Below are 24,468 nucleotides of genomic sequence, written 5' to 3' on the forward strand. Positions count from 1 at the left end.
ATTTATCCACATCCTTCTTGTAGTGTGGGGCCCAAAACTGGACACAGTACTCCAGATGAGGCCTCACCAATGTCGAATAGAGGGGAACGATCACGTCCCTCGATCTGCTCGCTATGCCCCTACTTATACATCCCAAAATGCCATTGGCCTTCTTGGCAACAAGGGCACACTGCTGACTCATATCCAGCTTCTCGTCCACTGTCACCCCTAGGTCCTTTTCCGCAGAACTGCTGCCTAGCCATTCGGTCCCTAGTCTGTAGCTGTGCATTGGGTTCTTCCGTTCTAAGTGCAGGACCCTGCACTTATCCTTATTGAACCTCATCAGATTTCTTTTGGCCGAATCCTCCAAATTGTCTAGGTCCTTCTGTATCCTATCCCTCCCCTCCAGCGTATCTACCACTCCTCCCAGTTTAGTATCATCCGCAAATTTGCTGAGAGTGCAATCCACACCATCCTCCAGATCATTTATGAAGATATTGAACAAAACCGGCCCCAGGACCGACCCTTGGGGCACTCCACTTGATACCGGCTGCCAACTAGACATGGAGCCATTGATCACTACCCGTTGAGCCCGACAATCTAGCCAGCTTTCTACCCACCTTATAGTGCATTCATCCAGCCCATACTTCCTTAACTTGCTGACAAGAATACTGTGGGAGACCGTGTCAAAAGCTTTGCTAAAGTCAAGAAACAATACATCCACTGCTTTCCCTTCATCCACAGAACCAGTAATCTCATCATAAAAGGTGATTAGATTAGTCAGGCATGACCTTCCCTTGGTGAATCCATGCTGGCTGTTCCTGATCACTTTCCTCTCATGCAAGTGCTTCAGGATTGATTCTTTGAGGACCTGCTCCATGATTTTTCCAGGGACTGAGGTGAGGCTGACTGGCCTGTAGTTCCCAGGATCCTCCTTCTTCCCTTTTTTAAAGATTGGCACTACATTAGCCTTTTTCCAGTCATCCGGGACTTCCCCCGTTCGCCACGAGTTTTCAAAGATAATGGCCAATGGCTCTGCAATCACAGCCGCCAATTCCTTCAGCACTCTCGGATGCAACTCGTCCGGCCCCATGGACTTGTGCACGTCCAGCTTTTCTAAATAGTCCCTAACCACCTCTATCTCCACAGAGGGCTGGCCATCTCTTCCCCATTTTGTGATGCCCAGCGCAGCAGTCTGGGAGCTGTCCTTGTTAGTGAAAACAGAGGCAAAAAAAGCATTGAGTACATTAGCTTTTTCCACATCCTCTGTCACTAGGTTGCCTCCCTCATTCAATAAGGGGCCCACACTTTCCTTGGCTTTCTTCTTGTTGCCAACATACCTGAAGAAACCCTTCTTGTTACTCTTAACATCTCTCGCTAGCTGCAGCTCCAGGTGCAATTTGGCCCTCCTGATATCATTCCTACATGCCCGAGCAATATTTTTATACTCTTCCCTGGTCATATGTCCAACCTTCCACTTCTTGTAAGCTTCTTTTTTATGTTTAAGATCCGCTAGGATTTCACCATTAAGCCAAGCTGGTCGCCTGCCATATTTACTATTCTTTCGACTCATCGGGATGGTTTGTCCCTGTAACCTCAACAGGGATTCCTTGAAATACAGCCAGCTCTCCTGGACTCCTTTCCCCTTCAAGTTAGTCCCCCAGGGGATCCTCGCCATCCGTTCCCTGAGGGAGTCGAAGTCTGCTTTCCTGAAGTCCAGGGTTCGTATCCTGCTGCTTACCTTTCTTCCCTGCGTCAGGATCCTGAACTCAACCAACTCATGGTCACTGCCTCCCAGATTCCCATCCACTTTTGCTTCCCCCACTAGTTCTACCCGGTTTGTGAGCAGCAGGTCAAGAAAAGCGCCCCCCCAGTTGGCTCCTCTAGTACTTGCGCCAGGAAATTGTCCCCTATGCTTTCCAAAAACTTCCTGGATTGTCTATGCACCGCTGTATTGCTCTCCCAGCAGATATCAGGAAAATTAAAGTCACCCATGAGAATCAGGGCATGCGAACTAGTAGCTTCCGTGAGCTGCCGGAAGAAAGCCTCATCTACCTCATCCCCCTGGTCCGGTGGTCTATAGCAGACTCCCACCACTACATCACTCTTGTTGCTCACACTTCTAAACTTAATCCAGAGACACTCAGGTTTTTCTAGTTTCGTACCGGAGCTCTGAGCAGTCATACTGCTCCCTTACATACAGTGCTACTCCCCCACCTTTTCTGCCCTGCCTGTCCTTCCTGAACAGTTTATAACCATCCATGACAGTACTCCAGTCATGTGAGTTATCCCACCAAGTCTCTGTTATTCCGGTACTCAGCAATCCTCTTCCTTGGCAGAGCTGCTTTGTTCCTTCTCCCATTGTAGGAAACTTTCCCGCGCCATTCGGCAATCACTTGTGCAGGGACCAAAGCGGCACACAGGTGAGCAGCATAGGGACCAGGGCAGAAGCCACAAGCATGTAGCAGATATGCCCTTGCTTCCCTGGTTACGCTCAGAAGTGAGATATCTGCTACAATGATCCCCGCCTGAGGAAGAGTGCGGGAGAATTTTAGAATATTTTCCCCAGTTGGCTGCAACGCAACCCTTGTGAGTGCTTTTTACCCCATGTGAAGTGCCCCGCCAACACTCACCATGCTTTGGGTGTTCGCCGAGATGTGTGCTTGCCAAGGGTCAGTGAGAAAGTGATTGTTAAGTTACCAGAGGTGTATTTTATTGAAATGTTTCAGTGCTGTTCGTGAATTTAACAACCATGCTTCTGTGCCTTGTTCCTTGTGCTTCGGCAGATGTGGCCTTCAGGAACACCCCCGCACACACCAGCCGAGCGTCTCCGCCAGATAAGAAAGCGCCCAAGATGGAGCAAAGAACACATGTTCTGGGAGGTACTGCACTCCTCCAATGCAGAGAAAAGGGAACACAAGGAGTGGTGGAAAGCCGAAAGACAGGACAGAAAAGAAAATCAGGAGTTTGTTAAAGACGCTACTGAGCGGATGATTAAAGTCACGGAGGAGCAAACACAGCTGCTGAAGTCCTTAATAACGCAGTAGACGGAGCAGATCCGTGCCTGCCCTCCCCTGCAGCACAGTCAGAACGCTTTTCCGTGCCCCCCCAAACTCCACCCGTCCTTTCCGCTTTCTGGGATTTCTCGGTTTCCCCTTCACTCCACCCCCTCAGACAACTTTCATCATGATAGCTGGACCTACACACCGCTCTGAAAGCCTGCCCTTCCCTGGTACCTCCTTTGCCACAAAGCGTCTTTTTGTGTGTGGGTGTGTGTGTGGTGTCTTGTGCAATAAAAGCAAAGTTTTTGAACAGTCGCTCATCTTTATTTGTTTCCTACAAATTGAGACAGAAGGCACCACCAATACATACTCAGACCGTTTAGTCATTTGCTTACTGGAATATAAGGCCCCAAATTTCACCATTGCTTTCTCAGAAAAGTATATGTAAAGTAACACTGCAGCACCAGTCACAGAGATATGCATTACTGGTCCTCATTTTCAAAGTGTTGCCTCAAAGCTTCCCTGACTCGAATTGCCCCCCTCTGAGCCCCTCTGATAGCCCTGGTATCTGGCTGCTCAAAATCAGTGGCCAAGTGGTCTGCCTCAACACTCCACCCCGAGCAAATCTTTCACCCTTAGCTTCACAAAGATTACGCAACGTACAACACGCAGCTATGACCATGGGAATATTATCCTTATTAAGGTCTAACCTGCCATAAAGGCATTGCCAGCACGGCTTTAATTTGCCAGATGCACACTCCACTGCCATCCGGCACCTATTCTGCCTGTTGTTGAACTGCTCCTTACTGCTGTCCAGGCTTCCCATCAGGGCTGTCCTGAGGCGTACATAGAATATGTAGCTGCATAGGGCATCATGAAATTTGGGGCACCAAATTTCATGGTGCCCTAGGCAGCTACATGCTGCCTATGCGGCAGCACCAGCTCCAGTGGCCAGCCCTATCCCCCAGCCAACCACCGGGGCAGGGCTGTCCCTAGTGGGGTGTGGGGCCCAGGACAACTCCCTCTGCCCCACCTCTTAGTGTTCCCTCCTGCTCCAGCCCTCGGCCCGCCCCCATTCTACCTCTTCCCACAGCGATGGACGCAGCCCGGAGAATTAGCAGGGGGCCTGTGCCGGCAGCAGGGGTCAGGCCCGACCCCACACTCACCCGCAGCAGCGGGAAACGAAGCAATCCGGCCCCAGCCTGCTACACTTGACCAGCTCCCAGTCACATCATTCCGCTTCCCGCTGCAGGTGAGTGCTGAGGGTGGTCCTTCCCCCTCCCCGAAACGACATGGCTGGTGCCGGGGCGGGGGAAGTGGCGCGGGCTGGGGGACTCCTTTCCCCAACCCCCCCTACTCAAGCAACATGCCAGTCCCAAGCTCCCCACTAATCCCCTGGGCCCCACGTGGGGGCCCCCAAAGCAGCCCCCCACAGCTCCTGCCTCTGTAGCCCCTTAGCAAGTGGCCCAGACCTTCTGCAGCGGGAGGTAGGGGGATGTGGAAAGCAGGTTTTCGGGCTGAGTAGGGCACCATAATTGGTTGGGACAGCCCTGTTTCCCATGCAAGGTTTCATGAAGCATGGCTGTAAGGGGTACACCGAGTCTCCCAGGATCACTATGGGGATTTCAACATCCCCCACTGTAATCTTCTGGTCTGGTCTGCTTACAGCTTTCTACACAGGCCGGTGTTCCTGAAGGTGCATGCGTCATGCACTTTCCCAGTCCACTCCATGTTGATGTCAGTGAAATGCCCACGGTGATCCACAAGCACCCCTTCCTATTGATGTACTCCATCGCAAGGTGGTTTGGTGCCAAAATTGGAACATGTGTGCCATCTATTGCCCCTCCACTATTAGGGAAACCCATTTTTGCAAAGCCGTCCACTATTTCATGCACATTTCCCAGAGCCAAGGTCCTTCATAGCAGGATGCGATTAATTGCCCTGGACACTTGCATTAACGTAGCCCCAACGGTTGACTTCCCAACTCCAAATTGATTTGTGACCAACCGGTAGCAGTCTGGAGTCACCAGCTTCCACATAATGATCGCCAAGCTCTTCTCCACTGATAGGGGAGCTCCCATTCTAGTGTCCTCATGCCACAGTGCTGGGGTGAGCTCTGCGCACAGGCTTTCTGCATCCAAAAGTTCTGTAGCCACTGTTTGTCATCCCAGACCTGCATGATGATACAATCCCACCATTCAGTGCTTGTTTCCAGAGCCCATAAGCGATGGTCCACCGTCTGCAGCTGTTCATGAATGCCAGAAGCAATCTAAAGTTGCTTCTATCCATAGTACACAGCATGTCAGGTGACTGGGAGTCTTCTTCAGTTAGGAACTTGTGATTAACTGCACTGCCATCCGCAATGTCTTCATGACAGTTATCAGAGCATAGGAGAGCAGTGTAGGATCCATCCCTTCACACAGAGATGGCGGGGTGAACAACAAAAAAGGGCCATTGAAAAATGCCATGAAAGAAAGTCAGACGCCCATGGAATGCTGGGACAGAAAACAATGCATCATGGGACATTGAGCCATGTCCCAAGATGCACCGCGATCTGCTCTGCCTTCCCACAAGACCTAGCAGCAGAAGGTGTCCAGCTGGATTGTGGGATAGGTACCCACAGTGCATTGCCCACACTGTCGATGATAGTGCCCCAAATGTGGATGCGCTCTGCGGCCAGAGGGAGTGAGTGTGAACATGCAATACCGATTTTTATTATAGCGTTTCTTGCATGTCGACATAACTTTTGTCAACAAAACTCTGTAATGTAGACAAGGCCTAAGTAGAGATAATGTTTGCGTGGGGTTCTGTGAGAAGTAATTAGTTAATGTTTGTAAAAGTTGTTCAAAGATGAAACTTGCTAAGTGTTATGACCTGAGTTCTCAGAGAGTAGTTACATTTAGGGGAGCAGCCAACCATCTAAATAAAATAAAGTGCCTTGTCACAGTGTTCTAAAGATGCCGTTTCTTGGCTGTAGAAGAGGGCACATGCAGTCCATAATTTACACATAATAACACGCACAGACTTCAAAGCACTAGTTGTTCTTGGACTTTCAAAAACCTAATTTATCATTTTTAATAAAAAAGGTCTTTAAAAAAACACTTGCTGATCACATTTGCTGTTGGATTTAGGGAAATGCTTCATATTAGCCCAAACCTGCTCTCCACCACTCTCAATGCTGATTATTTTGCAAGACACACATATGGTCTTTCCAGCAGTCATAAGGCCTGTCTTGTTCCTCAGTGAAACTCAGTATCGTGACTAGAAGGAGTTAAGAAGCCAAGTTCACTCAAGACTGTGACTAGTCTTCTAAATCTCTAGGTATAAGAGGTGGGGGGACAAGAGCTGATCCTCTCCCATTCCCACCACCCTTATCCAAAGGCTAGACCAAATCTGATTACAATGGCCAGCATAAATAGACTCTGTTTCCAGAATCACATTAGGATTAATTTCTCCAAAAGTGCAAACAGTTTGGTGACCTTCTTACCCAATATATACCACTAGTAATAAAAATGTCCAGCCCATAATCACTGGGATATAAATGTCTCATTTAATTATTTTAATAGCTTTTATATTCCTTATACTTTAGTGCAGCATTTCTCAAACTGGGGTCCGACTTCAGGGGGTCTATGGGCCCCACTGATCAACTCCTCAGCCTCCCTCCCTCAACTTCTCCCCCTCCCTCCCAGCGCCTCCTGCATGCTGGGGAACAGCTGTTCAGCAGCGTGCAGGAAGCGCTGAGAGGGAGGGGCAGGAGCGGGGATGGGGCGCACTTAGGGGAGGGGGCGGGAAAAGAAGGGGAAGAGGAGGGGCGGGTGTGGGAAGAGGTGGGGCGGGGCCTCGGGGGAAGGGGTGGAGTGTGGGTGGGGTTTGGGGCTGAGCATGGGAATTGGGGGTCTGTGAAATTTTTTAAAATCAAAATGGGGGTCCTCGGGTTGCTAAAGTTTGAGAACCACTGCTTTAGTGCATCTACTTTAGATTCACTAGTCTCTTCTCAATGGCACTTGTATAATAGTCTTAATAAGATAATTTTTGAGGATTTGGGTTTTTTATATAACATTTCATACTCATCGTATTTTGCTTTACAAAAGAAATAGGTAGATGCTAGTGCAGTGATTGTGGTGCAAACATGAGGCCTGATCACGTCCCTGAAATCCACGCAAGGAGTGCTTCCTCCCCATAGAGATATCTGTCACCTACATAGAACGAGGGCTCAGACACTTATGTGGCCTCCCCCTCGCCCACCTTAGGCCCCACAGGGTGTGTTGTACAGGTCTGAGGAGCCGTGCATCTAGCAATGGGGCAGGCTGAAAATGAGGCTGTGAGGGACATTCATTATTCCGCTGCTGCTCTGAAGAGATCAGAGAAAAAAATGTAACACGGACTAGGGCTGTATTATTGTTCTCTGGCTCTCCCTCTGTGGCGAAGATCCTTCCTGGGAGGAATCCACAGGTATCCACCAGCTGCAGAAGCCCTGTGCTTGGAGCTCTGTTAGAACCATGGAGATCAGGGAATCTATGGCATTTTTGTGGGTTGATCATATCACCTGTTCCACAGGGTGGCAAGCCTTATTCGCTCAATGACTGGGGAGAAATCTCCATAAGGGGAACCTATGAGCATTGCCTGCCTTTTGTTCCCTCCTAATGAGCTTTTCTGCTGGATGAGAAATTGGGCCCATAGTTATTGTTAGAGATGGTTATTTCCTACTGTTGTTGAAGTGCAAAGAGATCTTTAACTTCCACCTGCACAGCTACTAAATAGAAGCAGAAAAGATTCTAGTCTAGCGCCAGATGGTGTGGGTGTGCAAAGTGGGGAGAGCACAAGGAGCCATGGCTCTGCCCTCTCTGAGACACATTCCCTCCTAAAGCTCCATCTAAGATGGTGCAGCTCTTTACCAACTCCAGCATGGGCGAGGGTCTTAAAAACACCATCAGGTGATCAATGTCTCATCCAGAAGCAGGAACATCTAATGGTGCCGAACCACTCTAGTATGATCAGCATTAGTTACCACGCCATGTTCTAATACAGGACTTGAATCCATAGCTTCTGGTCAAGAGGCAAGTGTGTTTACTGACATGATAATAAAAGGAGTACTTGTGGCACCTTAGAGACTAACCAATTTATTTGAGCATAAGCTTTCGTGAGCTACAGCTCACTTCATCCAAACCTGACATGATAATGTTGCCGGTTTTTATCCAATGGTAAATTAGTATTAAAATGATTTGGCATGTAATAGCTCGAGTAAATCTTAGCATGGCCCTACATGGTTAAGTGATGCCAGAGATTAATTTAGGCTTTGTCTCCACTTCCACTTTTGTAAGTAAAACTTTTTGTCGGTTGGGGTGTGAAACACCGCCCCCCCCCCGACCGACATAAATTTCACTGACAAAAGTGCTCATGTGGACATCGCTATGTCTGCAAGAGAGGCTCTCCTGCTAACGTAGCTAGCGCCGCTCATTGGAGTTGATTTCATTATTCCAGCAGAAGAGCTCTCTCCTGCGGGCAAAGAGCAGCTATACAGGAGACTTTACAGTGGCACAGCTGTAGTGGTACAATCTGTAGTGTAAGAAATAGCCTCAGTGTCATCAGGGGACAATATACTGACTGTTTTACCTCAGGATTAGATGTACATAAATCAGGGGGAAATATTGTTTTTACTTTTATTATTTTTAGGCTCTGTAAAACTTAATCAAAGTCTCCTCAAAAGCACCTGAAAAGTCTAGCTCAATGCTTCTCAGATACTAGAGGCATACAAAGCACTCACGGAAATGATCTGACTCAGAAACAAGCTCTTTCTCTGTCAGTTTAGTTTATAAAACTTTAACTTTACTTTCGTTTCTTTTTTAGTTGCCAGGGTTCTGTTTAGTTAAAAGCTAAAACTGATGCTTGCTGGTTTCAAAGAATATCACATTAAATAATGCTTTCTAAGTGCCATTAGCACATATCTGATCTGAAAATGTACAAATATATACAAACAAAAGCTCTATATTAATAGGCATGCCTAAAATAGATAAACAGGAAGCAACTAGAATGTTTCCAAAGAAGAAACAATGGTTGAAATGTATTAAAGATAAATAAGCTTTCTTAGATTTGACTCCCTCTAGAGTATTTTTAAGGAAAAGACTTGATAACAGAGATTTCTTTTCTATTACAGGTTTCAGAGTAGCAGCCATGTTAGTCTGTATTCGCAAAAAGAAAAGGAGAACTTGTGGCACCTTAGAGACTAACCAATTTATTTGAGCATAAGCTTTCGTGAGCTACAGCTCATTTCATCGGATGAATGCATCTGATGAAGTGAGCTGTAGCTCACGAAAGCTTATGCTCAAATAAATTGGTTAGTCTCTAGGGTGCCACAAGTACTCCTTTTCTTTTTTCTATTACAGAAACCCTAGCACATTAGTCCACAAAAATGCAGTTCTTTCTAAATGCAATCTTTTTATGACGAATAGATTCTCTTACACAGAACGTTCCTCTTAGCGCCATTCAAATTCAGCCTCGTGCAGGACTCAGAGCAAACAACAACACTGGAGCAAAAAATGAAAAATGAAAAAATGTTCATTTTGAATAAAAATGTGGAACAGCAGGAATGGTATATGTACCCATATTTACCAGCCAGGTAGGCCTAAGCTTGCTTGTCTTAATCATGTATCTGGTCCTACTGAAGTCAATGGGCTGCATCCATGAGAAAGGGGAGTAGCATTTGGCTGATAATGACTACATTAGAATATAAAGGACCTATTCTTATCATTCCTTTATGTGCAAAACCCTTACTGACTTAAATGAGAGTGCCTTGTAGAATTGGCTCCTAAGTGGTTTCCATTCATGGTGCCTGACTTGTCAATTGTCAGGCAATGGTGCCCAACTTGTTAAACCACCAAAAAGGCCACTAGGTCTTCATTTAAATACTAACAGGTTCCAGGTAGCCTCTCACATTTCAACGACCATATCATCTAAACATATTCAGGACATCTTTACATGACACAGTGATAAAAATGCCCATCAGCCAGTGGCATGTTGTCTTTTTAATGCTCCTACTGTTGGTACCACGGATGGAGCTGCCATGGATCTGAGCAATGGTAGCACATGTATCAGAAAAAGGCTAGTGTAGAAAAAGCCATTGATGCTGGGAAGTGGTGTTTAGCAAGTTGAGTTTTCTGTAGAATTCCTCTTTTTGTTTTTCTGGGTAGCAAAAAAAGACTAGGGTAAACAAGGTGTAGGGTCTTTCAAGGCAGATTATATCTTAATTTATAATGTAAAAACAAGCAGAATACCACGCCACACTCTTGTCCAACTTCATACAGAAGCTAAAGAGGGAACAGTCTATTCACACCCCTACCCCTTTGGAGGTCACTTTGAAATGCAGTTGGGAAGGTCCCCAGAGAAAAAAATGCAAACATGCTATAGCTGTCTGGGTGCTGAAATAAGAAATAGGATTTGAATGATGGAACATAACCATAATTGGTGCATGAGTCACTGATTACTTCCCATCATAGGGTGGATCCTCAGCTACTACTTCCTTGAGATTGGTTAATACCCAGTCTTTGAGCACTAAGGCTCCTTTTAAGGAAACACTGCATTTTCTAGACTGCCAGACAAATGATTACTTACAGGGATGTGTAGATAGATTAATTCCTGCTGCAACTGCATTGACTTCACTGTAGTCACTCCAGGAGTAAATCTGGACCATTATGCCTCAGTAGCCAAAATGTCAACATGACATATTGCATACCCCCCTACATTACAAAAAAATTCCTTAACCAAGTATTTAAGTGCTCCTTTGTTCCCTTTTCATGTTATAGTTTCTTATGAAATATTTCAGTGGGTGATTTTGGAGGGTTTGCCGTGTTTCATGAAATCTATGCATGAATGTTTTGTTGAATAGAAGGTAAGCTCTGTGAGAGAAGCCCTTTATAAACTGTAATTAATTTCATATAATACTTGAAATAAACTGATTTTGTTAAAAAAAACACATCTTGGTGTATGCTGACACAGAACTGTTATGCTTGTTAAAATGTAAAACCAATTCAATAGAAATATAAACCAAGCATGTAAACCTAATCAATAAATAAAAAAATAAATAATTGCTTACTTGTTTCATAATAGCATTAAAATACTATTATCTGATGAGCAATCAAGTGCCTCTCAGATGTGCCTTAAGTGTTTAATTCATCTAGCCCAGTGGTTCTCAAACTTTTTTTTTCAGCGTACCACTTAACTATCTTTCCAAATGTTTGTACTGTTAGCTAACTATTGTAAAGCGTTTTGGATAAAAGCACTATATAAAAAAAATTAATAATAAACTGTTTTTGTTCTACAAATAAAAGCACACAACTCACATTTTAATATCAGTAGTCTTACCTTTCTAATGCAATGGATGTGCCCTCTCTCCCCTGCCACCAAACTGGGGCTGGGAAGGAGCAGGGTCTCTCCCCCGCCACAGCAGCCGTCTCCCCCCCCAGCAGCCTCAGCCCTGGTGCTAGGTAAAGTCTCCTCTTTCTCTGGCCACCGCAGCCCTGCACATCCCAAATTCCCTCCATCCCCTCTTCTCACTCCACTGCCTGCTCCCACCTACCCTCTATTTCCCCCAAGGCCACCTCACCTCACCTTCTCCAGGGTCCAGGCACCTAATTAGTGGAGCCATGCCTGTGCAGCTCCACTAATTAAGTGGGTGGCCCTTCATTCTTGTGTGCAGCTGCTGAGGTGCGCACCTTAGAGAGAACTATCCGTGGACCACCTGAATGGAGCTCGCGGACCACAGTTTGAGAACCTCTGAGCTAGCCTATCTCTACCTGATGGGTAGCAGCCCTTCAGATTGATCACTGTTATTTAATTTAAATAAATAAAATTGAAACCTGTTATTTAATTATTAACCTGACTGACTAGCATCCCACAGTACCACTGCAGAAATGCATGCAGATGATAATAGTGTGTGAGAGTATTTATTCTTTTAAGCATGAATAAAACAAATGTTTCACATTTAAACAGCTCTGACGTCAGTTGGAGATTTAGAGCAGATTATATCTTTTGCAGGTTTATTGAGAAAACACAACCCTTGTTTCCCACAAATTGCAAAATGTGACAACTAATCTGAATGCTATTGCAGTGGATGGGTCCCTGTGATGTCTGCTAATGGACCCTTCCTATCCCACAGACTGGAGTTACTTGCCTTTTTGTTTATTTAAATGACACTGTTGTTTGAAAGGATGGGGGCTTCTTATCCTCTTGAGTCATGCATTCTTTGTCTGCGATCCTCTGTTTAGGCACTTTTAGCACCTCATTAATTACTAACTACAACAAAGTCATGCTGTTTTGCAACTCTAGTGCCCTTGTTAAGAAATCACAGTCCTGCGTTAAAATGTGAAAGGAGACTGTTAACGGCCATATACCCTGTGTGACTCCATATTCCAAAGTGGACCTCTAGTCCCTGTGAATGTGCATACATCTTCACTATATAGTAATTTAGTATATTTTACTTGGGTTAAATAGCTTGCCAAGAGCATGAGGAGAAAGCAAGATTTAATATCTTGATTCCAGACATTATGAATAATGTTGTATCATAAGGACACATTTCAGAGTAACAGCCGTGTTAGTCTGTATTCGCAAAAAGAAAAGGAGTACTTGTGGCACCTTAGAGACTAACCAATTTATTTGAGCATGAGCTTTCGTGGGCTACAGCTCACTTCATCGGATGCATACCGTGGAAACTGCAGCAGACTTTATATACACACAGAGAATATGAAACAATACCTCCTCCCACCCCACTGTCCTGCTGGTAATAGCTTAGGACACAATTTCTCAATGACTATCCTGCAGTTCCATTATAAAACACACTCTAGTTGCCTTGTCATGAATCTGTGACCATTGAAACCCTCCCATTGAGTTAATTATTTACAGATTAAATAGCTGGAGACTTAATTTCAGTTTTAAAAGGCAGTTTTGGGGAATATTATGACCTAAGAAACTGAGAGGCCGTTCACCTCTATGCCTTAGTAGTAGTAGTGTTTTGTATCTATGTTGTTTTGCTCCATGAGTATGTTAGGTTGGTGGTAACTAAACGTTGTAACTGTCTGATGTCTGTGTTGTGGCATTTGTGAAATTAGTTTCCTGATGTCAATCCAGCCCCAGTCAATAGGTATCCAACTCACAAAATGCTTCATCACCATTGGCAGGCTGAGAGGAAAGGCCAAGGACTGAATGAATGTGGAATATGAGACTAACCGATTTATTTGAGCATAAGCTTTCGTGAGTTACAGCTCACTTCCACTTTCATGCATCCGATGAAGTCAGCTGTAGCTCACGAAAGCTCATGCTCAGGTAAATTGGTTAGTCTCTAAGGTGCCACAAGTACTCCTTTTCTTTTTGTGAATACAGACTAACACGGCTGTTACTCTGAAACCTGTGGAATATGAGTAACTCCTGTCCACCTTAGAGGTGTTCCCTCCAAGTCATAAATAAGAAGCATAGGTGGGAGTAGTGTCATAAAACTTCAATAGGACATGCTTAGCTCTCGTCTACACTTAAAATTTAGATCGACCTAGCTATGTCCCTGAGGGATGTGAAAAATATACACTCCTGAGCACTGTTGTTAAGCCAACCTAGCCTGTGTTGTAGATGTGGCCAAGCCAATGGAAGAATTCTTCTATTAACCTAGCTACTGCTGCTTGGGGAAGTGGATTAACTACATCAATGGAAAAACCACTTGTGTTGATGTAAGAGGCATCTACACCACAGCGGCATAGCACTGCAGCTGTGCCACTGTAGCACCCATAGTGTACACATGCAGTGAAATTTATAACATGTTTAAGGCCCTGATTCAGGAAAGCATCCTGCTCCACGACAGCACAAAGCACATATTTAAATCCCATTGACCTCAATGTGCTTAAGTGCTATCCAGGATAAGGATGGACTTAAGCAAGGGGTGCTTTCTTCAATAAAACCTAAGGACTTTGCTGGATCAGGACTAAACATCAGACCTACTCTTCAGATCTGTTATTCCAGAATCTTTCAGGACCTTCAATTTACACCGTTAAAATAAAGAAAAGGGCCAGTTTAGTAAAATAAGTGTTAATTGATTATCAAAGGTATTCACTGAGGTATGCCATATCCATTGCATAATTACTAATGACTCAAAGGATAGTGATCCATGGCTTGATGTCTAGTTGGCATCTGGTATCAAGCGGAATGCCCCAGAGGTCGGTCCTGGGGCCGGTTTTGTTCAACATCTTTATTAATGATCTGGATGATGGGATGAATTGCACCCTCAGCAAGTTTGCAGATGACACTAAGGTGGGGGGAGAGGTAGATATCCTGGAGGGTAGGGATAAGGTCCAGAGTGACCTAGACAAGTTGGAGGATTGGTCCAAAACAAATCTGATGAGGTTCTACCAGGACAAGTGCAGAGTCCTACACTGAGGAAGGAAGAATGCCATGCACCGCTACCGGCTGGGGACCGACTGGCTAAGCAGCAGTTCTGCAGAAAAGGACGTGGGGATTACAGTGGATGAGAAGCTGGATATGAGTCAGCACTGTGCCCTTGTTGCCAAGGAGGCCAACGGCATATTGGGCTGTATTAGTAGGAGCATTGCCAGCAGATCGAGGGAAGTGATTATTCTCCTCTATTCGGCACTGGTGAGGCCACACCTGGAGTCTTGTGTCCAGTTTTGGTCTCCCCATTACATAAGGGATGTGGACAAATTGGAGAGAGTCCAGCAGAGGGCAACAAAAATGATCAGGGGGCTGTGGCACATGACTTATGAGGAGAGGCTGAGGGAACTGGGGTTATTTAGTCTGCAGAAGAGATGCATGAGGGGCGATTTGATAGCAGCCTTCAACTACCTGAAGGGGGTTTCCAAAGAGGATGGAGCTAGGCTGTTCTCAGTGGTGGCAGATGACAGAACAAGAAGCAATGGTCTCAAGTTGCAGTGGGGGAGGTCTAGGTTGGATATTAGGAAACACTATTTCACTAGGAGGGTGGTGAAGCACTGGAATGGGTTACCTAGGGAGGTGGTGGAATCTCCAGCCTTAGAGGTTTTTAAGACCCAGCTTGACAAAGCCCTGGCTGGGATGATTTAGTTGGTGTTGGTCCTTCTTTGAGCAGGGGGTTGGACTAGATGACCTCCTAAGGTCCCTTCCGACCCTGATATTCTATGATTCAATGACTTACCTAAATTTAACAAAGCATCACCCCTCATGACATTTTAATAGTCATCTTCATTTAGCAATCAACGCTATTTTACAAAATCCTAATTAAGGGCCAGATTGTAGCAGAGACCTTCCAGTGTCCCTTTAAGTAGGGACCAGCCAGTGTGTCTACGGAAAGGAGCCACTCTTACATTCTGCTGTTGGCAGTAGGTGAAAAGAATAGAAAGGAATGGGGTGATGTTAGGATTATGGCATCAACACCCATGCATCAGCGAGCACAGCTTGCCAAGCAGAGGGTGGGAATGTGTGCTACACTTGTTTAAAGAGTGGTGGAGTTGCCTTTGCAGTATGTGCTTATAAGAAGCCCAGCAGGAATTCTGGCTGACTCAGCCAGAATTCTTGCTGAGGGCTCCCACTGCAGCACAGCTGCGCTAGCATGGGACATTGCTGAAAAGCTACAGTCTTGCCCTCTGTGTGCAGTTGAGTGAATTTAGGGACACTTAATTCCAAGTGTGACCCATACAGTTAGATGAGCCAAAAAACAGAGATGCCAACTTTCTGCGAAATGCTAAAGCATTTTGTCTATGGGCACTCAAATACTATGAGTGCTATAGAAAAGCAAATAAATAAGCAAACAGAGTCAGAGCCTGTGGTCCCCATGAAAACCTTTGCTCTATGTTACCCATATCCTGCAGTCTTACTCCTTCAAAACTCCCACTGTCTTGAGGGCTTTCCAACATGGGAAAGTTATACCAGTATATACCAAGGTGTGAATTTAATGCAGCCAAAGTATACTGGTGTGTCTCCCTGCACGGTCCCACTATTCTGGTATAAGAAAGCCTTTTTTTTTGGTCTAGCTTATATAGCTTTGCAAGGGATTAAGAAAAGCCGCACCCTCACAAAAAAACTGACTCTTGTTCTGGAATAAGTGTCCATGTAGGGAATTATAGGTGTATCATTACATCAGTTTATTTATTATTTATTATTTATGTTACTGTAGCAACTGGGGGCCCCAGTCATGGACCAGGACCCCATTGTGCTAGGCGCTGTACAAACACAGAACAAAAAAAAAAGTCCCTGCCCCAAAAGAGTTTGAATCTAAGCATAAGACAAGACAGATGAGATACAGACAGATGGGGGAATACAAGGAAACAATGATTTAGCAATGGTTTAATCAGGATGATTATACAGATATAACTAGTAAAACTTCCATGCAGACAAGCCCTCAGTTTTATTTAGGTATTGATTATGAGGGCTCACCTGCTTGAACTTTCTTAACTGGGCTGCTTACTAAGCATTCCTACTACAGAATCTGCCCACATTTCCCCACAAATACTCTTTTATTCTTACATACCACAAAACAGAAAGTCAGCTCATTTCCAATAGCATCTAGACGGCCTGACCCCAAACCCACTGAAACTGATGGAAAGACTTGCACTAACTTTAATGGGCTTTGGATTGGGCCCAAAGTGAGGGACACTGATCTAATTTGCTAATTTAGGACCCAGGGCTCCATATTTTACACAGGCAAAACTGCCTTTGGCTTCAATGGGCTTTTATTACAGTGACAGAATTGCAGACATTAGAGATGGGAAAAACCAATTAGGTCATCTAGTCTGTCTCCTGCCAATGTAGGATTGTTCCCTATTGTACATTTTTACTAATACCCTGTCATTACATCTGTTAAAATGTCTAAAGTATAAGTTGCTTCTCAAAGACTGCAGGACTGGAGTTTTAGGAACCAGTTTGTTTTAAAAAAGAAGTGCAGCAAACAAACCATCGTAGCCCAAACTTACTGCAAGTAAATCATTTCTCATCACTCATTTCTTCCAGTTTATTTAAACTATGAGATCATAATTCCCTATTTGTGATATTAACAGCTATTGAGAATTCTTTTAATGTTACAGAAGATTAAATTCCTAAATTGAACATGACTCAGGAACAAATGGGTTATTTTAGGAAGCACACACACAAAATCCTAGTTATTCCCTTTTGTGTGCTTCCCAGGAGCATGTTCTGGCTGCTCTGTGTCTGTCTTGTTTAGCTTGTAAAAACTCTGGGACAAGGACTGTTGTTAGTCTGGGTCTTGTGTCACCAAGCATATTGTCAGTGCTTAATAAATAGTCATAGTAGATGTGCTGTATTGTGACTGGGAACTTACACAAGGTTGAGCATTAGTCACTAAAGTAAATGGGGTACTTCTGGGAGTAAGTTCCCACCAATGTGAGTGTGGGTTGCACAGTCTTAGCACAGTGAGCACACCTGAAAAAGAAAATTATAGTCCATACAGTAGGTTTTATTCCCCTTGAGACTAAGCATCAAAATAACCCTAACTCCTTCATTTCTTGTGCTCTCTTCTTCTAAAAGAAAAGGCAAGTTGATGATCCTTTTGTTCACTTTTAGGCAAACTGTCTATTTCCCAGTGTGGCGAGGAATGACAGAGGGTCCGAACTGAGCAACCCTTGTTCAAGTGGGTAGTTTTTGACCAAAATATTTTTAAAATGCAAAATATCAACTAGTAATGGATTTTAAAAAGAATATCATGATTTTAAATTCTTATTTGGGATGTAATCTGAAATTCTTAATACTGGTTCCTTTTTATTCCAAGATAATTTGAAAATCTAAGCATGGCAATATTGCATAAAATGGAGCAGTTAACTGTTTTTAAGTCTAAAATTTATATTTGTTTTATATCAATAGAAAATTCTTAAATAAATGTACAGTAATATTTCCAATTGGGAAACCAGGATGATATTCCTCTTTTGATTACAAGATTTATTTTCATTAAAAAAAACCTGCAATGCACAACTGATGTTGGAATCCACTGCTGCTGGTTTTAATGATAGACCAATAACACAGCAAGCTTAGAAATCTTTCACTTTCCTGAAGCAATAGGGGGCCCCAGTCATTTTTTTCTTTAATAAAGTAAAATGTACACATACACCCTGCCTCCCCAGGAACTGTGTCCGTTGGTTTCAATTGCAAAGAAATATTACATCCAACTCTCTTTGCTGTGTATTCTTCTGGCTCTTCATTTCACAGGGCCCTGGCAATAGCAGACTTCACCAGCTCTGACTCCTGTAGGCACCCTGTGCGGCTGTACAGCGCAGTGCACCCGGGCCGTGCATGTTGGATTTGTGTTATAACGGATGTCAGCGTGAACTTTGCCATGGATAGCTCATCATGATGAGGGACATTAAGGTAAAATCTCATGCCAGACTTTCCCTCTGGCACAAACTCCTTCCATACGCGACAGCCTGACACGAGCAATATGAATCTTCACATTTTAGCACATAACTGCAGCGACTGGTAAAAATAGCCTGTCAGAGGAGCTGGTTGGGAGCGGTAACCTGGCTCTACACACTGCCCACTAGTTCAGCTTCCCTGTCTCGTGGACTCTGGGCGGTCTTTGCAAATCCCAAGTTCTTGTCAAGTTAAGTCCAGCCTCTCTCGCTGGTCTGTGACTCTGAGCCTCTCTTTCCAGGGCAAATCGTCAAATCTTGCTCCCTGCGGCTCTTATTTTACCTCCGATCGCTCGGTCTCCCCCAAAGTAACCACTGAACCTCCCTCTCTTTGGCCCTACGACTGCACATGGGGATATGGTGCCTTGCTCTGCGTGTCTTTGCACCGACAGAGTGCGGTCTGCTGGGTACGATTCTGGGATGCTTGGGCGTGACACGTACAGTATCTGGGAAGTAAAGGGGGAGGGTAAATATTATGTGTAATGCTTCTTCCATCGTATAACGGGGCAGATGAGGAGGGAACCGGCTTGAGGCAGACGAGCTCTGGTGAAAGAAGTTGCTCCGATTGTCAGAGGAGAGCAGGAACGTACTCCCTGTTTATTTAATGTTTTCCTTATGTTTCCTCGAGGATGGTTTATTTTTTGACATGCTTTCTCTGCCCGGTGGCACTAACGCTTCTGGAGCTGAGCTGTTCCTCTTGCTGCAGGTTGGCTCGGACGCGTATCCCCCCAGTTCTTCCCAGGCGTGTTCACCTATAACCCGCTCCTCTGGCTCCTCCTGACATTTACACGCACACGAAAGCTTGTATCACAAACAAACCAACCACAACCTAACAAAAAGCGAAGGCCCGTTTCTTCATGTGAGCGTATGTATGTATCCCTGAGGCTGTCCACTGAATTGCTTTTTATTTTATTTTATTTTATTTTATTTTATGTCTCCCTGGCAATCTCATCCTATCCGGCTCAAGTATCCTGGATGAGAAAGACTTTCCCTGGAGTCCTTTTCAAAGGGAGCCTCCCACAGACCTTGAAATCCCCCACATTTTATGGTACAGCTATTTAACAGCTCTGTGAGCGGGGCAAAGGCAGACGGAGAAAAACAGTTAAAAATGGGACTTTTATGAAGATCCCTGATTTAATCAAGTTGTTGCAACTGGCTCTCCTTTTCAGAGACCTACAAATAGATAATATGCAAAGCCAGCAAGGGAGCTGTAGGTTGCAGCCTTTCCCACAGCCCAGATCTCACAGCAAAAAAAAAAAAAAAAAAAAATTCTCTGCAGTAGAAAGTTGATATTATTCTGCTAAATAATAAAAGGGGGGGTTAAAAAGATATGTATCATCTTGATTATGTTTGGACTTTTAGCCATCTAGTAAAGGTCCCAACACATCTGACTGAAAGGCAAACGGGATACAAACATGCATGTTTAGTGGGAAATGGTAATATGTATGCAAGAAATAAACAGAGTAGCATGTTCTCCAATTGAAAACGCTTGCACCAGACCATACAAATTCCATGTGGTCTGTTTCCCCCCAAGCTAGCAGTCATTCCCAGCGCGTTCCCACTGGGGTTCAGGCGTTGAGTGCCATGTTATACCAATCAGCTAAATGGGCACATGGGATTTTTAACTTTGAAGGTTTGTGGAAAGGGACGCCTCTGCGTCTCCTAATGATGATTGTTTATTGGACTAAACCTCGACATCAATAATAAGAAAGGCTTTTAAAGGGGCGAGAGCTCAAAAACCTGTTCCTCCAAAAAAACAAAACAACAACAAAACCAAACCCCAAACAGTTACCTTTCCTAATCCTAAAAGACCTCTGTTTTTGAGGCAGAGAAAACTGTGTGAATCAAGTCCCTTCTTTAAAGGGCCCTGGGGGGGGGGAGGGGGGAGGGGGGAGTCTAATCCAATGTAAACTCAGCCGGATGGGAAGAGGCAGAAAATAACACTTAAATCCTGAAGGACATTTCTCTGCTACTGAAATCCTGCCAATGGGGTGCTCTGCTTTGTCACTATGCCAGTATCCTCCTGGAACTGACAAAGCAAGAGGCTCAGTACTTCCAGAGAGAGAAAAGCGGCATCTCTAGTGCCCCTTTCCCCCGCCCCAATTGTCTTCGTTTTGGGGCATCTTCTGAGGCAGGCTGTGGTGCGGGCTGGTCGCTCTGGGGAAGGAGGCAAGACACAATGGCATTTCCAACGAGAGGGTGCTGGGCGCACACACACACCCGCGCGCATCTCTCCCTCCCTCTCTAATCTCAGGCAGAGCAGCCAGGCGGCGATTGGAGGCTCCGCTCTAGGACTGCCCCACGGCCTATTGGAGTCCGCTTTGCACACTCCATGTGGGCTTGAAAAATCCCACCGCGGAAGCGGGGGGCGAGAGAGGGAGGCAGAGAGATTGCAGTCAGCCAGCCCACCAGTGCTGCCAGGAAGGAGGCTGCAAGCAGGGCGAGTTCCCCTCACGGTGCAGCAGAGGGAGGAATTGCTGAGGCGAGCTGCAGCTGCTGCCTTTTGAACCCAGAGCCGCTGAAACGACCCAGGTTGTCTAGATCCTTCAACCCCACTGTGCTCTGGGCAGTCCCGGAGCGGTCCTCATCCTCGCATCCCAGCCTGCTGCTGCTTCAATTCTCTGTTGCGCTCGCCCTCGCCTTCCCCTGGAAGATGCTTCTGGTGCAGACTCCTCTGTGAGAGCCATAGGGGAATCCTTGACTCCATCCTGCGAGCTGCGTGGCTTATTCACTCCCGCTCCCCGACAGTTGTGGGGTGCTCTGGGTCAGTTCTGCACAGAACCCCCGCAGCCTGTGCTCTCCCCGGGAGAACTTCAGCAGACTCAACCAGCACCTCCTGCATGAGGCGTGGGGGGTTCAGTGGCACCCAGGAGAAACGGGGGGTCCCCACCCCACCTGCCCATGGAGGCTGTAGCCGAGGTACTGAATGTGAGCTAAGCAATCCCTCGCTGTAGCAGAGTTTGAGTCCCCCCTCCCCTTATCCCACTTCAACGCCGCACCCCCTAGAACCCTGCAACATGCTGCCTGCCTTTGCAACAGCATGGACCCTCGCCGCTGCTTCAGGGCTCCTTCTCCTCTGTGACATCCCTCTGAAATTTGCAGAAGACAATTGTTCGGACAATTTGAAAGTGCAATAGAGGAGGAAGGACCTGGATCTCAGTGGGAGACATCAGTGCAGGTATCTCTACTGCGGTGTTATTCCCCACCCCCCAAAAAAGAAGAGAAGGCGAACTATCCCGGGGTTACTATGCAATTGCGACTGATTTCTTGGTTTTTTATCATTTTGAACTTTATGGAATACATTGGAACCCAGCACGCCTCCAGGGTACGGCGACAGGGAAGAAGTAAGTGCGCAGAGATTTATACCTGCTAACTTCTAGTCCCTTCCTCGGCTATTCACCTGTTCCGTAGCCTCCTGTCTCCCTAGATCCTGCTGCCCTGGCAAAAGATATAGCCAGGAGTAGGAATTAAACTAACCCTCAGGTATTTCAACACTCAGATTTACTGAGACTGTAGTCTTTTCCTGTAGTTCATAATCATCATTATTATTAATTATTATTAATTATTATTATTATTATTATTCATTCAGGCTGGTCTGGGAGGCGATGTAACGCTTTGGACTGTATTCTTTCTAAAGGGGAAAAAAATCCCCGTGTATCCCCCCCTTATTACAAGTGGATCAGGTTAGCTCAGAATTAAATTGCAGATAACTTTCTGGAGCGATCGCATTACCCCACCCTCTGTCATCATTCAGGGATGAGGAAAAGGATATTTTTCTTTCCCGATATGGACTAACCATGTTGCTTTCTCAGGCATCTTTAACATCAACGGTGAGTCACTGGTGCTGGGCTGCTGAGATGCAGTTTGCTCACCGGCGACTTTGATCGCATGTCTTGTCCTTAGTCATCAAGATTTTTCACCTGAGTTCTTGCGAGTCCTGCCGAGAAAGACCCTAGGGTTTTTTGCACCACGATTTTTTCCTAGAATACTGAGGAGACCCCCTGGTTCTAGAGTTAAGCTCGCTATTGTGAAAACCTTATGGAATGAAGAAAGTTAATTTGTGCCTTCTTATCCCAACCCATAACAAATCAAACAGGAGCCACATGGTCTTGGGGTGGGGTGGGGTGGGGGAGATCTACAGGGAAAATCATGGAAGAAACGCAGCTGAAGAACGTAGGTGCGTACTCCGCTGAGAGAGGATGGGTTTGCAATGCTGGGCTCAAGCATAGACGGATTTTGGGCGCCGCATTGTTGTCCCGTCCAGGTTAAACTGTTGTCTTCATTTGGTTTGGCCAGTAAGGAGCCTTCGGGGTCAGAATCCAGACTCAAGGCAGAAAAAAACAACCAACCAAAAAACCCCTGAGAACACAGCTTGCAAAGAGGGCCCTGCCCAAATCTTGGGCAGTGGTGGGAAGGAAGCCCTTAGTTTTATAGTTTTCTGGGATAGTCTTCTCCGCCAGACTTCTCCCAGTCTACTCCGTAGGGGCGTTAGGATCTGATCCAGAATCCATGGGAGCCTTTCCATTGACTTCTGTGGGCTTTGGATCAAGTGTCGGATTCCCCTCCGAATAAACTCCAGTGAGATGGAGAAGAGGGTGTGACTGACAAGTCTGGAAAAGTCTGGATGCTCGCGGTGGAGTAAGCCCCATTCTTCTCGCTCATTTCTGCCCAGGCCCCTTGATCTAGGGCGAACCCGGCTTCCTTTGGCACTTTCTAGCCACGTTGCTTGAAAGGGGCTGTTTATTTCTGTCTCTCCCGACAGCTCCTGATATGAGGGGGAAGTGTCCGAACACAACGGCCGCCTGTATTTCATCAACCAGTACACGGGGTTATTTCCTAGCTTTTGCTCCGCTTTCCCCTCTCCACCTGGGCAGAACTGTTCCTTGAAAGCTTCCATTGTATCACTGGCCTCTTGAATGCAAGCTTTGATTCACCTAAAGTGCCCTTGAAAACGTAGCTCTAGAGTGACAGCCCCGGGGGCTGAAGTCTGCCCAGTCCCCGAGTCCGCTCAGGCAGGGAGCAGGGCGGGCAAAGTAAAACACATCGGGGCGCCCGATTTATTACCCTTGGCGAGGGAACGGCTCGTGTTCTGATAACTCCCCAGCCACTCCCGGAGCTCCCAGCGGGCACGGTCCCAAAAGGAGAGGCTGCCCTCCACAAATCAACCCCTTCAAGCCCGAAGCAGCCTCCCTCTTCCCCGCCAGGCAAGAAGGTGGAAGGAGCGATCAGTTAGGCTGGGGGGAGAGGGGGGAGAGAACACCCAGCTCAAACTACCCCGACGGGCTCAAACCCTGGGATCTCACCCTGGCAAACTCCCACGGAAATAAGGAGTAACTCGGGGAAGCCCTCAGGGTTTGGCCTGTCATAAGCACCTAACACGCTTGGTCCTTAGCACTGTCTCCTAGGCTCCGTGCATTTGAGCCTCCTGTGGGCCACCCGCTCTGTGCCAGCAGCTGTCAAGTGGGTGGGAGGCTGTGTGCAGGGGGAGCCTCCCTGCGGCTCGGACCGTCTCTGAGTCTTTAAACTCTCCCGGGGGGCGGCCTGGCCTGGCGGGGGTGGGGGTCTACTGATGAGCACCGGGGGCCACAGTCTGTTCTCTTTGCACGCACTCGCTTTATGATGAGTGGGGGTGCTTAGGGGGCGGTCCCACAGAACTGAGGATCCAGGCTCATCGTTTCTGTCTCCTTTGGGGGGGGGGGGGAAGAAGGTTGAAGGTGGGGGCAGTAGCCACCGGGCCAGTCCCGAGTGTCTTTGCCTTTCTCCCTCTCTCTGCACCTTGCCTGCGTTTTCAGGCGCTTGTGCTGAGCTCCAATGCCGGGGGAGGTGCGACCCCTTGTGTCCTCTGCAGAGACAGACCCTCTGCAGGTGCAGATTTGAGCCCGGGAGCACGGGGCGTGGGGCCAGATCTCGGCTATCGCCCCGCAGGCTGCTGGCTCAAGAGCTACCGAACAGGGAGGCGGTAGTGTCCACAGAGCGGCCCCAGTCTGATTAGCTCAAGGGCCCGGTCCTGCTCCCATGAAGTGTTGCTACTGATTGCAATGGGGGCAGGATGGGTCCCGAAGCGCTTGTATCTGGAAAGAATAAAGGCGAGTAAAGCGATCAGG

General features: G+C 46.4%; 1 protein-coding gene across 1 annotated transcript in view; it reads left to right on the top strand.

The window, feature by feature from the left end:
• The first annotated feature begins 21,611 nt into the window (after positions 1-21,611).
• Positions 21,612-24,468, top strand: part of RSPO3 (R-spondin 3) — an 85,133-nt gene continuing 82,276 nt past the window's right edge. The window contains exon 1 of the mRNA XM_077811734.1: positions 21,612-21,708. Coding sequence (XP_077667860.1) covers positions 21,612-21,708 — 97 coding nt within the window. The remainder of the gene's footprint in view (positions 21,709-24,468) is intronic.

Source organism: Eretmochelys imbricata, chromosome 3 (assembly GCF_965152235.1).
Source record: "Eretmochelys imbricata isolate rEreImb1 chromosome 3, rEreImb1.hap1, whole genome shotgun sequence".
Classification (NCBI taxonomy): Eukaryota; Metazoa; Chordata; order Testudines; family Cheloniidae; genus Eretmochelys; species Eretmochelys imbricata.